At 57.3% G+C, this 15,360-nt stretch overlaps 1 protein-coding gene across 2 annotated transcripts; it reads left to right on the plus strand.

Moving 5' to 3' along the window:
- Positions 1-14,220, plus strand: SYDE1 (synapse defective Rho GTPase homolog 1). Of its 2 annotated transcripts, none has more exons than XM_069881488.1 (9): positions 1-237; positions 1,887-2,203; positions 3,264-3,486; positions 4,511-5,224; positions 6,057-6,271; positions 8,152-8,278; positions 8,359-8,510; positions 12,550-12,784; positions 13,764-14,220. In XM_069881488.1, the coding sequence occupies exons 1-9, from the start codon at positions 162-164 to the stop codon at positions 14,126-14,128; spliced, it is 2,424 nt and encodes an 807-aa protein (XP_069737589.1). In that variant the 5' UTR covers positions 1-161; the 3' UTR covers positions 14,129-14,220. The 2 variants fall into 2 exon arrangements, with proteins under 2 accessions (XP_069737589.1, XP_069737590.1); XM_069881489.1 differs by having other exon boundaries at positions 12,601-12,784.
- The last annotated feature ends 1,140 nt before the right edge of the window (positions 14,221-15,360 follow it).

Genomic DNA, 15,360 nt, shown 5'->3' on the forward strand with positions numbered 1-15,360 from the left:
GGCCTCTCGGGCCCCGCTGAACGTGGATATAAAGGCGGGGGGGGGGTGGCGGCAAAAGGGGGTCCCCCTGAGCCAAGGGAGCCCCCCCTGAAGTTTTGAGGGGGAGGGGAGGAAGGAAACACCCCCCCCCGGAGACTTTTTAAGGGGGGGGGGGAAGGGAAATGGCCGAACCGCTGCTGAGGAGGACGATCTCGCGCCTGAGGGGCCGAGGGAAGAAAGCGGCGGGCAAGGAGGGAGGTAAGGACCCCCCCACCCCCACCCCCCAAAAAAAAGGGGGGGACCCCCCCCCCCCCTTCGGACCCCCCCCGGCCCCGCTGGGTCCCTTCCCACCCCCAAACGTCACCCCTGGAGCCCTTCTGCCCCCCCCCCCCCCCCCCCCCCAAAACCCTGGAGCCCTTCTCACCCCCCTTATCACCCCTAAATCCCTTCTACTCCCCCCTTATCACCCCTAAATCCCTTCTACCCCCCCTTATCACCCCTAAATCCCGTCTACTCCCCCCTTATCACCCCTAAATCCCTTCTACCCCCCCCTTATCACCCCTAAATCCCTTCTACTCCCCTCTTATCACCCCTAAATCCCTTCTACTCCCCTCTTATCACCCCTAAATCCCTTCTACGCCCCCTTATCACCCCTAAATCCCTTCTACCCCCCCTTATCACCCCTAAATCCCTTCTACTACCCCCTTATCACCCCTAAATCCCTTTGTCTCCCCCCTTGTCACCCCTAAATCCCTTCTGCCCCCCCTTATCACCCCTAAATCCCTTCTACCCTCCTTATCACCCCTAAATCCCTTCTACCCCCCTTATCACCCCTAAATCCCTTCTACCCCCCCCATCACCCCTAAATCCCTTTGTCTCCCCGTCTGTCACCCCTAAATCCCTTCTACTCCCCCCTTATCACCCCTAAATCCCGTCTACCCCCCCTTATCACCCCGAAATCCCTTCTGTCCCCCCCTTATCACCCCGAAATCCCTTCTACCTCCCCCTTATCACCCCGAAATCCCTTCTACCTCCCCCTTATCACCCCGAAATCCCTTCTACCTCCCCCTTATCACCCCTAAATCCCTTCTACTCCCCCCTTATCACCCCTAAATCCCTTTGTCTCCCCCCTTATCACCCCTAAATCCCTTCTGCCCCCCCCCCAAGGAAGGGACCCCAGGAGCTGGGGTGCTGGGGATTGGGGTGCAAAGTGATTGGGGTGCTCAGGTTTGGGGGTTGCAGGGGAAATTGGGATGCCCAGATTTGAGGGGTGCAGGAGGATTGGGGTGCAGAGGGATCGGGGTGCCCAGAGCCGAGGGGTGGAGAGGGAATTGGGGTGCCCAGGTTTGAGCGGCGCAGGGGAAATTGGGGTGCAAAGAGATTGGGGTGCCCAGATTTGAGGGGTGCAGGAGGATTGGGGTGCAGAGGGATTGGGGTGCTCAGGTTTGGGGGTTGCAGGGGAAATTGGGATGCACAGATTTGAGGGGTGCAGGAGGATTGGGGTGCAGAGGGATTGGGGTGCCCAGAGCCGAGGGGTGGAGAGGGAATTGGGGTGCACGGGTTTGAGCGGCGCAGGGGAAATTGGGGTGCAAAGAGATTGGGGTGCCCAGATTTGAGGGGCGCAGGGGAAATTGGGAGGCAGGGAATTGGGGTGGCCAGGTTTGAGGGGTGCCAACCCCTTCGCAGTTGGGGTTCAGCCCCCCCTCCCCTTTCTGGGGCTCCGGCCGGGCCCCCCCTTTCCCTGGGGGGGGGGGAAATCCTGGAAATCCCGCTCGGTGGCCCCGAGATGGGAAAAGGGGGTCCCGTGCGGCTTTGTGGGGGGCGACCGGAGCTCCTCGAGCCCCGTTGACTTTCTCCTTTTGGCGACCTCTTCCCTCTTCCCAACTTTTTTTTCCTTCTTCCCTCAGAGCATCCGGATCCCCCGGTGACGCCGGAGGCCGAGGCGGCCCCCGCTGCGCCCCGAAAGCAGAACTGGGCTCGTTTCTCCTGCGGGGCCCGCGACGAGAAGCGTTCGATGCCCCCCAAATCCTCTCCGGAGCCTTCGGACACCGGCCAGACGGACCCCGACGCCGGCGTCTCCCAACCCGATAACGAGGCTTCCGAGGCCGCCGAGGCCGCCAGCGGCTCCGGGGAGTTGGGGGGTCTCGGTCGCAGCCCCCGGGCCGGCGCGTACCTGCAGAGCCTGGAGCGCAGCAGCCGCCACTGGGTGCTCTCGGCGGCCAAGGTGACTCAAAAAGGGATAGAGGGGGGGGGAAAGTGGAATCTTCTTCTCCTCCTTCTCCCCTTCTCCTCCTTCTCCCCTTCTCCTCCTTCTCCTTCTCCTTCTCCCCTTCTCCTTCTCCTTCTCCTTCTCCTTCTTCATCTTGTTCTGTCCTCCTCCTTCTCCTCCTCTCCTTCTCCTCCTCTCCTTCTCCTCATTCTCTTCTCCTCTCCTCCTCCATTTCTTCTTCTACTCTTCTTCTTTTCTCATCTTCCCTTCCCATTTTCCCATTATCCTTCCCCTTCCTCTTCTCCTTCTTCCTTCTTCCTTCTTCCTTCTTCCTTCTTCCTTCTTCCTTCTCCTTCTCCTTCTCCTTCTCCTTCTCCTTCTCCTTCTCCTTCTCCCTTCTTCCTTCTTCTCCTCCTTTTCTCCTTCTTCCTTCTCCTTCTTCCTTCTCCTTCTTCCTTCTCCTTCTTCCTTCTCCTTCTCCCTTCTCCTTCTCCCTTCTCCCTTCTTCCTTCTCCTTCTCCTTCTTCCTTCTCCTTCTTCCTTCTCCTTCTTCCTTCTCCTTCTTCCTTCTCCTTCTTCCTTCTCCTTCTTCCTTCTCCTTCTCCTTCTCCTTCTCCTTCTCCTTCTCCTTCTCCCTTCTTCCTTCTTCCTTCTTCTCCTCCTTTTCTCCTTCTTCCTTCTCCTTCTTCCTTCTCCTTCTTCCTTCTCCTTCTTCCTTCTCCTTCTCCCTTCTCCCTTCTCCCTTCTCCCTTCTCCCTTCTCCCTTCTCCCTTCTTCCTTCTCCTTCTCCTTCTCCTTCTCCTTCTCCTTCTCCTTCTCCTTCTCCTTCTCCTTCTCCTTCTCCTTCTCCCTTTTTCCTTCTTCCTTCTTCCTTCTTCTCCTCCTTTTCTCCTTCTTCCTTCTCCTTCTTCCTCCTCCTCCTCCTCCTCGTTCTTCTCTCCTTCTCCTTCTCTCCTTCCTCTTCTCCTTCTCCCCTTCTCTCCTTCTCCTTCTCCCCTTCTCTCCTTTTCTCCTCCTCCTCCTCCTTTTCCCTCCATCTTGGAGAACTCATTTGCCGCCATTTTCTGTCTCTCAGGGCCCGGGCCTGGAGGATGCGGGCGGCCGAGCCGAGGTTGAGTCGGGCGCCGTGGGCAGCGAGGGCGACATCTGGTACAACCCGATCCCGGAGGACGAGGACCCGCAGCCCGCGAGCCCCGGGAGGTCGTGGCATGGAGGGAGCTGGGAGGCCGAGAGGGGCCGCGCCGGGGAGGCCGAAGGCCACGGAGAGGAACCGGGAGCCAGCGGGACCCAGGCTTGTGGTGAGGGGCAAGCCTCACCTTCCCCTTCTCCTTCCTTCTCCTTCCTTCTCCTTCCTTCTCCTTCTTCCTTCTCCTTCCTTCTCCCTTCTTCCTTCTCCCTTCTTCCTTCTCCTTCTCCTTCCTTCTCCTTCTTCCTTCTTCTTCCTTCTCCTTCTCCTTCTCCTTCTCCTTCTCCTCCCTTCTCCTTCTCCTTCTCCTTCTCCTTCTCCTTCTCCTTCTCCTTCTCCTTCTCCTTCTCCTTCTCCTTCTCCTTCTCCTTCTCCTTCTCCTTCTCCTTCTCCTTCTCCTTCTTCCTTCTCCTTCTTCCTTCTCCTTCTTCCTTCTCCTTCTCCCTTCTCCCTTCTCCCTTCTCCCTTCTTCCTTCTCCTTCTTCCTTCTTCTTCCTTCTCCTTCTCCTTCTCCTTCTCCTCCCTTCTCCTTCTCCTTCTCCTTCTCCTTCTCCTTCTCCTTCTCCTTCTCCTTCTCCTTCTCCTTCTCCTTCTCCTTCTCCTTCTCCTTCTCCTTCTCCCTTCTCCTTCTCCCTTCTCCTTCTCCTTCTCCCTTCTCCTTCTCCCTCTCCTTCTTCCTTCTTCCTTCTCCTCCTTTTCTCCTCCTTTTCTCCTCCTTTTCTCCTCCTTCCTTCTCCCCCTTCCTTCTCCCCCTTCCTTCTCCCCCTTCCTTCTCCCCCTTCCTTCTCCCCCTTCCTTCTCCCCCTTCCTTCTCCCCCTTCCTTCTCCCCCTTCCTTCTCCTTCCTCCTTCCTCCTTCTCCATCTCCTTCTCCTCCTCCTTTTCTCCTTCTCCTTCCTCCTTCCTCCTTCTCCTTCTCCCTTCTCCTCTTCCTTTTCTCCTTCTCCTTCTCCCTTCTCCTCTTCCTTTTCTCCTTCTCCTCCTTCTCTCCTTCTCCTTTTCTCCTCCTTCTCCTCCTTTTCTCTTCCTCCTCCCTCCTCCTCCCTGTCCCGCGTCCCCTCTCCAGGACGTTGTCCCCTGTCCCCTCCGTCCCTCTCCATCCCCCACGACGTTGTCCCCTGTCCCTTGTCCTCGCAGGGAAGTCGCCGTCTCCCCCCTCCAGCCCCAGGAAGAGCCGCTCGGTCCCCAAACTCAAGTCCCCGGGCACCGTCCGGCGCCTCTCGCTCAAGATGAAGAAGCTTCCGGAACTGCGGCGCAAGCTGAGCCTCCGCAGCCCCCGTCCTCGCGCCCACGAAGGTGCCACCTCCCCTTCTCCGTCCCACAAGGAGTCCAGCAACGTCATCAGCCGCTACCACCTGGACAGCAGCGTCTCCTCGCGGCCCCGGCTCCCGCGAGCCAAAGCGGCCTCCAAAACCGGCTACTTGAGCGACGGCGACTCCCCGGAGCTGCCGGCTCGCGGCGCGACGCGTCTCGGAGCCGAAGACGGCGACGCCGGCTTGGATCTCGGTGCTTTCCGACCCTACAGCTGCGGCGAGATGGTGCCACCGCCGCGGGGCGGGCAGCTCCTCTCAGGCCTGGTCAACGTTCACCTCCACGGCGTCGGCGAGCTGAAGGCGGCGCCGCGAGGCGAAGCCCGCGAGGTTTTCTGCGTCTTGCAGGTGGACGGCGAGAACCGCGCTCGCACGGCGCTGCTGCCCTGCCGGACGGCGTTTCTGGGCCTCAACCACACCTTCAACCTGGAGCTGGAAGGCGCTCAGCACCTCAAGGTGATGATGTTCTCCTGGGATCCCAGCGCCTGCCGCAACCGGCTCTGCTGCCACGGCACCGTGGTCCTGCCCCACGTCTTCCGAGGTACGAGGGGGTCTCGGAGAGTCACCAGCTTGGAGAGGACCCACCGGATCATGGAGTCCAACCATCCCCATCGATCGCCAACCCACGTCCCTCAGCTCCTCTTCTTCTCCAGCCCCCTCCCCAGCTTCGTTGCTCTTCTCTGCACTCGCTCCAGAGCCTCCACGTCCTCGTGTCCCACCAACCCCCCCAGGTCCTTCTCCTCCAGGCCCTTTCCAGCCAGACTCCTCCTAGGCTGGAGCTGCCCAGGGTCGTTGTGCCCCAAGGTCCTGCTCCAACCTCATCCCCTTGGTCTCAGCCCATGGATCCACCCAGCTCAGATCCCTCTGGAGAACCTCAAACCCTCCAGCAGATCCACCCGGCTCAGTGTCACCCCAAACTCTCTCAGGGAGCCCTCGATGCCTTCATCCAGGTCGTTGATGAAGACCTTGAGCAGGACCCAGCACCCAGGCTGACGCTCTCCTGGGTGGAAAACTGGTTGTGTGGAGGGCCCAGAGAGTGGTGGGAGATGGAGTTAACTCCAGCTGGAGGCCAGTTCCACGCGGTGTCCCCAGGGCTCCGTGCTGGGTCCTGGTCAAGGTCTTTATCCACGACCTGGATGGAGGCATCGAGGGCTCCCTGAGAGAGTTTGGGGGTGACACTGAGCTGGGTGGATCTGCTGGAGGGTTTGAGGTTCTCCAGAGGGATCCGAGCTGGTTGGATCCATGGGCTGAGGGCCACGGGTTGGTGATTGATGGGATGGTTGCGCTCCATGACCCGTTGGGTCTTTCCCCACCTGGAGATTCTCCGGATCTGGTGTCCCCTGGTGGGGCTGACGACTCTCTTGGCCCCCTAGGTTGCCGGGCACAGCAGCTGGCGGTTCGGCTGCAGCCTCGCGGCGTCCTCTACTCCAAGTTCTCCTTGGTGGAGCAGTGGGACGGCCCCGGGGAGCGGGAGCCGCGCGTCTTCGGCGTGGAGCTGGGCCAGCTGGTGGAGAGGGAGAGGACGGCCACCAAGGTGCCGCTGCTCATCCAGAAATGCGTGGCCGAGATCGAGAAACGGGGGCTGAAGGTGAGCGAGGAGGTGGCTTCACGGGGTTCGTGAAGGCTTCATGAGTTTGGTGATTGTTTAATGGGGTTGGTGATGCCTTCGTGAGGTTGGTGATGCCTTCATGAGGTTGGTGATGCCTTCATGAGGTTGGTGGTGGCTTCATGGGGTTGGTGATGGCTTCATGGGGTTGGTGATGGCTTCATGGAGTTGGTGGTGGCTTCACGGGGTTGCTGATGGCTTCACGGGGTTGCTGATGGCTTCAGGGGTTTGGTGATGGCTTCATGGGGTTGGTGATGGCCTCATGGAGTTGGTGATGGCTTCATGGGGTTGGTGATGGCCTCATGGGGTTGGCGATGGCTTCATGGGGTTGGCAATGGCTTCATGGGGTTGGCGATGGCTTCATGGGGTTGATGATGGTTTCACGATGTTGATGATGGCTTCATGGGGTTGGCGATGGCTTCATGGGGTTGGTGATGGCTTCATGGGGTTATTGATGGCTTCATGGGGTTATTGATGGCTTCATGGGGTTATTGATGGCTTCATGGGGTTATTGATGGCTTCATGAGGTTGATGATGGCTTCATGAGGTTGGTGATGGCTTCATGGAGTTGATGGTGGTTTAATGGGGTTGTTGATGGTTTCATGGGTTTGGTGATGGCCTCATGGAGTTGGTGGTGTCTTCGTGGGCTTGGTAGTGGATTCACGTGGTTAGTGATGACTTCATGGAGTTGGTGATGGCTTCATGGGTTGGTGATGGCCTCATGGAGTTGGTTGCGGCTTCATATGGTTGGTGGCTCCATGGAGTTGGTGATGGTTTCATGGAGTTGGTGATGGCTTCATGGGTTGGTGATGGCCTCATGGAGTTGGTTGCGGCTTCATATGGTTGGTGGCTCCATGGAGTTGGTGATGGTTTCATGAGGTTGATGATGGTTTCATGAAGTTGGTGATGGTCTCATGAGGTTGGTGTTGGCTTCATTGCTTGGTGGTGGCTTCATGGGGTTGGTGATGGCTTCAGGGGTTTGGTGATGGCCTCATGGTTTTGGTGGTGGTTTAATGGGGTTGGTGATGGCTTCATGGGGTTGGTGATGGCCTCATAGACTTGGTGATGGCTTCAGGGGTTTGGTGATGGCCTCATGGTTTTGGTGATGGCTTCATGGGGTTGATGATGGTTTCACGATGTTGATGATGGTTTCATGGGGTTGGCGATGGCTTCATGGGGTTGGTGATGGCCTCATAGACTTGGTGATGGCTTCAGGGGTTTGGTGATGGCCTCATGGTTTTGGTGATGGCTTCATGGGGTTGATGATGGTTTCACGATGTTGATGATGGTTTCATGGGGTTGGCGATGGCTTCATGGGGTTGGTGATGGCCTCATAGACTTGGTGATGGCTTCAGGGGTTTGGTGATGGCCTCATGGTTTTGGTGATGGCTTCATGGGGTTGATGATGGTTTCACGATGTTGATGATGGTTTCATGGGGTTGGCGATGGCTTCATGGGGTTGGTGATGGCCTCATAGACTTGGTGATGGCTTCAGGGGTTTGGTGATGGCCTCATGGTTTTGGTGATGGCTTCATGGGGTTGATGATGGTTTCACGATGTTGATGATGGTTTCATGGGGTTGGCGATGGCTTCATGGGGTTGATGATGGTTTCACGACATTGGTGATGGTTTCATGGGTTTGGTGATAGGTCCATGAGGTTGTCAATGGCTTCATGAGGTTGATGATGGTTTAATGAGGTTGGTGATGGCCTCATGGAGTTGCTCATGGCTTCATGAGGTTGGTGGCTCCATGAGGTCGATGATGGTTCCATGAGGTCGATGATGGTTTCATGGGGTTGGTGATGGTTTCATGGGTTTGGTGACGCCCCGACCTCCTCAGCCGGTGGTTCCTCTGCCGGCAGGTGGTCGGCTTGTACCGGCTCTGCGGCTCGGCCGCGGTCAAGAAGGAGCTTCGCGACGCCTTCGAGAGGGACAGCGCGGCCGTCACGCTCTCGGAGCGCCTCTACCCGGACATCAACGTCATCACCGGTGGGTTCTCCATGGCCTTTCACCCTGGTGACCGCGGTGGGACCTGGGGGGGACCTCGCTGACCTCCCCCTCGCCCTCAGGGATCCTCAAGGACTTCCTGCGCGAGCTGCCCACCCCGCTCATCACCTCCAGCCTCTACCACGTGGTCCTGGAGGCCATGGCCAAGCGGCCGCCCCGCGCCGAGGCCCCCAGCGCCACCGGCCTGCTCGCCTGCCTGCCCCACGTCCAGAAGGTGGGGGCGGCGGGGGCAGAAAGGGGGGGGCGGGGGCACATTGGGGTGCCCAGTGCTGAAAAAGGGGGGGGCGGGGGCAAAAAAGGGGGGTCGGGGCCAAAAAAGGGGGATTTGGGGGCAGAAAAGGGGGATTCGGGGGCAAAGAGGGGGATTTGGGGCCAAATTGGGGTGCCCAGTGCTGAAAAAGGGGGGTTCGGGGCCAAATTGGGGTGCCCAGTGCTGAAAAAGCGGGGGTCGGGGGCAGAAAAGGGGGGTTCGGGGCCAAATTGGGGTGCCCAGTGCTGAAAAAGGGGGATTCGGGGGCAGAAAAGGGGGGTTTGGGGGCAAAAAAGGGGGATTCGGGTCCAAATTGGGGTGCCCAGTGCTGAAAAAGGGGGATTCGGGGGCAGAAAAGGGGGGTTTGGGGGCAAAAAAGGGGGATTCGGGGGCAAAAAAGGGGGATTCGGGGGCAGAAAAGGGGGGTTTGGGGGCAAAAAAGGGGGATTCGGGGCCAAATTGGGGTGCCCAGTGCTGAAAAAGGGGGGTTCGGGGCCAAATTGGGGTGCCCAGTGCTGAAAAAGGGGGATTCGGGGGCAGAAAAGGGGGGTTTGGGGGCAAAAAAGGGGGATTTGGGGCCAAATTGGGGTGCCCAGTGCTGAAAAAGGGGGGTTCGGGGCCAAATTGGGGTGCCCAGTGCTGAAAATGGGGGATTTGGGGCCAAAAAAGGGGGATTCAGGAGCAGAAAAGGGGGGTTTGGGGGCAAAAAAGGGGGGTTCGGGGCCAAATTGGGGTGCCCAGTGCTGAAAAAGGGGGATTCGGGGGCAGAAAAGGGGGGTTTGGGGGCAAAAAAGGGGGATTCGGGTCCAAATTGGGGTGCCCAGTGCTGAAAAAGGGGGATTCGGGGGCAGAAAAGGGGGGTTTGGGGGCAAAAAAGGGGGATTCGGGGGCAAAAAAGGGGGATTCGGGGGCAGAAAAGGGGGGTTTGGGGGCAAAAAAGGGGGATTCGGGGCCAAATTGGGGTGCCCAGTGCTGAAAAAGGGGGGTTCGGGGCCAAATTGGGGTGCCCAGTGCTGAAAAAGGGGGATTCGGGGGCAGAAAAGGGGGGTTTGGGGGCAAAAAAGGGGGATTTGGGGCCAAATTGGGGTGCCCAGTGCTGAAAAAGGGGGGTTCGGGGCCAAATTGGGGTGCCCAGTGCTGAAAATGGGGGATTTGGGGCCAAAAAAGGGGGATTCAGGAGCAGAAAAGGGGGGTTTGGGGGCAAAAAAGGGGGGTTCGGGGCCAAATTGGGGTGCCCAGTGCTGAAAAAGGGGGATTCGGGGGCAGAAAAGGGGGGTTTGGGGGCAAAAAAGGGGGATTCGGGGCCAAATTGGGGTGCCCAGTGCTGAAAAAGGGGGGGTCGGGGACGAAAAAGGGGGGTTCGGGGGCAAAAAAGGGGGATTCGGGGCCAAATTGGGGTGCCCAGTGCTGAAAAAGGGGGGGTCAGGGACAAAAAAGGGGGATTTGAGGACAAAGAGGGGGATCTGGGGCCAAATTGGGGTGCCCAGTGCTGAAAAAGGGGGGTTCGGGGACAGAAAAGGGGGATTCGGGGGCAGAAAAGGGGGATTCGGGGGCAAAAAAGGGGGGTTTGGGGGCAAAAAATGGGGGGTCAGGGGCAAAAAAGGGGGGTTCGGAGCCAAATTGGGGTGCCCCGTGCTGAAAAAGGGGGGTTCGGGGACAGAAAAGGGGGGTTTGGGGCCAAAAAAGGGGAGTTGGGGGCAAAAAAGGGGGGTTCGGGGCCAAATTGGGGTGCCCAGTGCTGAAAAAGGGGGGGTCAGGGGCTGAAAAAGGGGGGGTCAGGGACAAAAAAGGGGGATTCGAGGACAAAGAGGGGGATTCGGGGCCAAATTGGGGTGCCCAGTGCCAAAAATAGGATTTTCAGGACCAAAAAGGGGGTTCCCAGTGCCAAAAATGGGATTTCCAGGACCAAAAAGGGGGTTCCCAGTGCCAAAAATGGGATTTTCAGGACCAAAAAAATGGGGTTTCAGGACCAAAATTGGGATTTTCGGGGCCAAAAAGGGGGTTTAAGTATCAAAAATGGGATTTTCGGGGCCAAAAAGGGGGTTTCAGGACCAAAAATGGGATTTTTGGGGGCCAAAAAAGGGGGTTCCCAGTGCCAAAAATGGGATTTTCGGGGCCAAAAAGGGGGTTTCGGGGCCAAAAAGGGGGTTTCAGGACCAAAAATGGGATTTTTCGGGGCCAAAAAAGGGGTTTCAGGACCAAAAATGGGATTTTGGGGGCCAAAAAAGGGGTTTCAGGACCAAAAATGGGATTTTTCGGGGCCAAAAAGGGGGTTTCAGGGCCCAAAAGGGGGTTTAAGGATCAAAAATGGGACTTTCAGGGCCAAAAAGGGGGTTTCAGGGCCAAAAATGGGATTTTCAGGACCAAAAATAGGATTTTTCAGGGCCATAATGGGTGTTTCAGGACCAAAAATGGGATTTTCGGGGCCAAGAAAGGGGTTTTAGACCAAAAATGGGATTTTTGGGGGCCAAAAATGGGATTTTCAGGGTCAAAAAGGGGGTGTCAGGACCAAAAATGGGATTTTCAGGGCCAAAAATGGGATTTTCGGGGCCAAAACCGGGCTTTTCGGGGCCAAAACCGGGATTTTTCGGGACCAAAAAGGGGGTTTATGGATCAAAAATGGGATTTTTGGGGCCAAAAAGGGGGTTTAAGTATCAAAAATGGGATTTTTGGGGCCAAAAAGGGGGTTTAGGGATCAAAAATGGGATTTTTGGGGCCAAAAAGGGGGTTTAAGTATCAAAAATGGGATTTTTGGGGCCAAAAAGGGGGTTTAGGGATCAAAAATGGGATTTTCAGGGCCAAAAATGGGCTTTTCAGGGCCAAAAAGGGGGTTTCAGGACCAAAAATGGGATTTTCGGGGCCAAAAATGGGATTTTCAGGACCAAAAATGGGATTTTCAGGGCCAAAAAAAGGGGGTTCCCAGTGCCAAAAATGGGATTTTTGGGGCCAAAAAAAGGGGTTTCACGACCAAAAATGGGATTTTCAGGGCCAAAAAGGGGGTGTCAGGACCAAAAATGGGATTTTCGGGGCCAAAAAGGGGGTTCCCAGTGCCAAAAATGGGATTTTCAGGACCAAAAATGGGATTTTCAGGGCCAAAAAGGGTGTTTAAGTATCAAAAATTGGATTTTCGGGGCCAAAAAGGGGGTTTAGGGATCAAAAATGGGATTTTCAGGGCCAAAAATGGGCTTTTCGGGGCCAAAAATGGGCTTTTTGGGGCCAAAAAGGGGATTTAAGTATCAAAAATGGGATTTTTGGGGCCAAAAAGGGGATTTAAGTATCAAAAATGGGATTTTTGGGGCCAAAAAGGGGGTTTAAGTATCAAAAATGGGATTTTTGGGGCCAAAAAGGGGGTTTAGGGATCAAAAATGGGATTTTCAGGGCCAAAAATGGGCTTTTCAGGGCCAAAAAGGGGGTTTCAGGACCAAAAATGGGATTTTCGGGGCCAAAAATGGGATTTTCAGGACCAAAAATGGGATTTTCAGGGCCAAAAAAAGGGGGTTCCCAGTGCCAAAAATGGGATTTTTGGGGCCAAAAAAAGGGGTTTCACGACCAAAAATGGGATTTTCAGGACCAAAAAGGGGTGTTTCAGGACCAAAAATGGGATTTTCGGGGCCAAAAAGGGGGTTCCCAGTGCCAAAAATGGGATTTTCAGGACCAAAAATGGGATTTTCAGGGCCAAAAAGGGTGTTTAAGTATCAAAAATTGGATTTTCGGGGCCAAAAAGGGGGTTTAGGGATCAAAAATGGGATTTTCAGGGCCAAAAATGGGCTTTTCGGGGCCAAAAATGGGCTTTTTGGGGCCAAAAAGGGGATTTAAGTATCAAAAATGGGATTTTTGGGGCCAAAAAGGGGGTGTCAGGGCCAAAAATGGGCTTTTCGGGGCCAAAAACGGGCTTTTGGGGGCCAAAAAGGGGGTTCCTGGTGCCGAAGCGGGTGGGAGCCGCCTGGGTTTTGGGGTCCCCTCCGAGCGGAGCCGTTGGGCGCTGTCCCCCCCGTGTCCCCAGGCCACCCTGACGTGCCTCCTGGACCACCTGAGCCTGGTGGCCTCGTTCCAGGCCTTCAACCGCATGACCTCGCAGAACCTCGCCGTCTGCTTCGGGCCCGTCCTCCTCACCCGAGCCCAGGAGCCTCGGCGCTCGGCACCCGCCGCCCCCGGCACCCCCAGCCCCACCGAGGACGGCGCCGTCGACTTCAAGAAGCACATCGAGGTCCTCCACTACCTGCTCCAGGCCTGGCCAGGTGACTTCTAGGGGGGCTTCTGGAAGGGCCACCAGCCCGGCAGCTGCTCCAGAGGGCCTGGAGCCCCAGGGGGATGCGCCTGGGGGGCTCCGGAACCCCATAGTGCTGCTCTTCGGGGTCCCCCAACTCTGGAAGAGGTCTATGACCTCCATGTTCCTGCTTTTTGGGGTCCCTCAACTATGGAATGGGGTCTATGACCTCCATGTTCCTGCTTTTTGGGGTCCCTCAACTATGGAATGGGGTCTATGACCTCCGTGTTCCTGCTTTTTGGGGTCCCTCAACTGTGGAATGGGGTCTATGACCTCCATGTTCCTGCTTTTTGGGGTCCCTCAACTATGGAATGGGGTCTATGACCTCCATGTTCCTGCTTTTTGGGGTCCCTCAACTATGGAATGGGGTCTATGACCTCCGTGTTCCTGCTTTTTGGGGTCCCTCAACTATGGAATGGGGTCTATGACCTCCATGTTCCTGCTTTTTGGGGTTCCCCATCTCTGGAAGGGCTCTCTGACCCCCATGTTCCTGCTCTTTGGGGTCCATCAACCCTAAAAGAGATCTACGACCTCCATATTCCTGCTTTTTGGGGTCCCTCAACTTTGGAAAGGGTCTGTGACCCCCATATTCCTCCTCTTTGGGGTCCCCCAGCTCTGGAAGGTCTCTATGACCCCCCTGTAGATGCTTCTGGGGGGCTCCTCACCCCATATTCCTGCTCTTTGAGGTTCCTCAACCCTGGAAGAGATCTATGACCTCCATATTCCTGCTCTTTGGGGTCCCCCAACCCCGGAAGGTCTCTGTGACCCCCATGTAGATGCTTCTGGGGGGCTCCTCCCCCCCTATTCCTGCTCTTTGAGGTTCCTCAACCCTGGAGGCCTCTGTGACCCCCACGTTCCTCCTCTTGGTGTCCCCCAACCCTCCAGAAGCTCCGTGTCCCCCATTTCTCCACGTCGTGACCCCCCTTTCCCCCCCCTCTCTCTCCCTGCAGCCCCCCCCGGCTCCGGCCCCCGCCTGGAGGAGGGTCCCCGGCGGCCACCGCTGCGCTTGGACCTGCTGGAGAGCTCGGTGGTCGCCCGGGCGCGGCCCCGCGGCCCCGAGAGCCCCCCCAGCAACCGCTACGCCGGCGACTGGAGCGTCTGCGACCACCGGCTCCTCCCGGGCAGCGGCCCCCCCGGCGCTGGGGACCCCCGGGCGGTGGCCGGAGGGGACGGTGACCTCGTGGTGGCCAACGTGGGCCTCGGGGAGGAGGAGGCCGAAGCGCCTTTCGGGCCGCGGCTCAACCTCAAGGACTTCGACGCCCTCATCCTCGACCTGGAGCGAGAGTTGGCCAAGCAGATCAACGTCTGCCTCTGAGCGGCCAACGCCGGGGACGCCGGAGAAGGAGGAGCCACCGCGGAGACCCCTGCGACCACGGGACGGCGGGGAGGCCAACGGCGGCGGTGACACCAACAGCAGCCACCGCAGCGATGGTGGAGATGCCGGCGATGACGATGATGAGACCAGCGACCGGGTTGAGAGTGGAGATGCCAGCGATGGTGGGGACACCAGCGACCACGTTGATTGTGGTGATGCCGATCCTGGTGGGGACACCAGTGACCATCTAGATTGTGATGATGCCAGTCCTGGTGGGGACACCAACTCCAGTGACCGTGTTGATAGTGGAGATGCCAACGATGGTGATGAGACCAACACCAGTGACCACATCGATATTGATGATGCCAATCCTGGTGGTGACACCATCACCAGTGACCATGTTGATAGTGGAGATGCCAACGATGGTGGTGACACCATCACCAGTGACCACATCGACAGTGATGATGATGCCACCAGTGATGATGATGCCACCAGTGACCATATCAATAGCGATGATGCCAATCCTGGTGGTGACACCAACTCTAGTGACCACATCGATAGTGACGATGACACCAACGGTGATGACGATGACACCAGTGACCACATCGAAGTGCTGATGCCAATCCTGGTGGTGCCACCAACTCCAGTGACCATATCAATAGCGATGATGCCAATCCTGGTGACGCCACCTCCACCAGTGACCACATCAATAGCGATGATGACGCCAATGGTGACGTTGATGATGCCACCAGTGACCACATCAGTAGTGGTGATGCCACCACCACCAGTGACCACATCGAAGTGCTGATGCCAATCCTGGTGGTGACACCAACTCCAGTGACCACATTGATAGTGATGATGATGCCAACGGTGACATTGATGATGCCACCAGTGACCTTATCAATAACGATGATGCCAATCCTGGTGGTGACACCAACTCCAGTGACCATATTGATAGCGATGATGATGCCAACGGTGATGTTGATGCCACCAGTGACCTTATCAATAGCGATGATGCCAATCCTGGTGGTGACACCAACTCCAGCGACCACATCGATAGCGATGCTGACGCCAACGGTGACGTCGATGCCACCAGCGACCACATCGATTGCAGGGACACCAACCCCTGGTGCCTCCCCCACCACCACCAGCGCCCCCATCCCTAAGGACGACGATGCCACCAGCGCCCCCATCGATCGTGGGGCCACCAACCCCAACGACGAAGCCACCGA

Source organism: Phaenicophaeus curvirostris, unplaced genomic scaffold (genome assembly GCF_032191515.1).
Source record: "Phaenicophaeus curvirostris isolate KB17595 unplaced genomic scaffold, BPBGC_Pcur_1.0 scaffold_51, whole genome shotgun sequence".
Taxonomy (NCBI): Eukaryota; Metazoa; Chordata; class Aves; order Cuculiformes; family Cuculidae; genus Phaenicophaeus; species Phaenicophaeus curvirostris.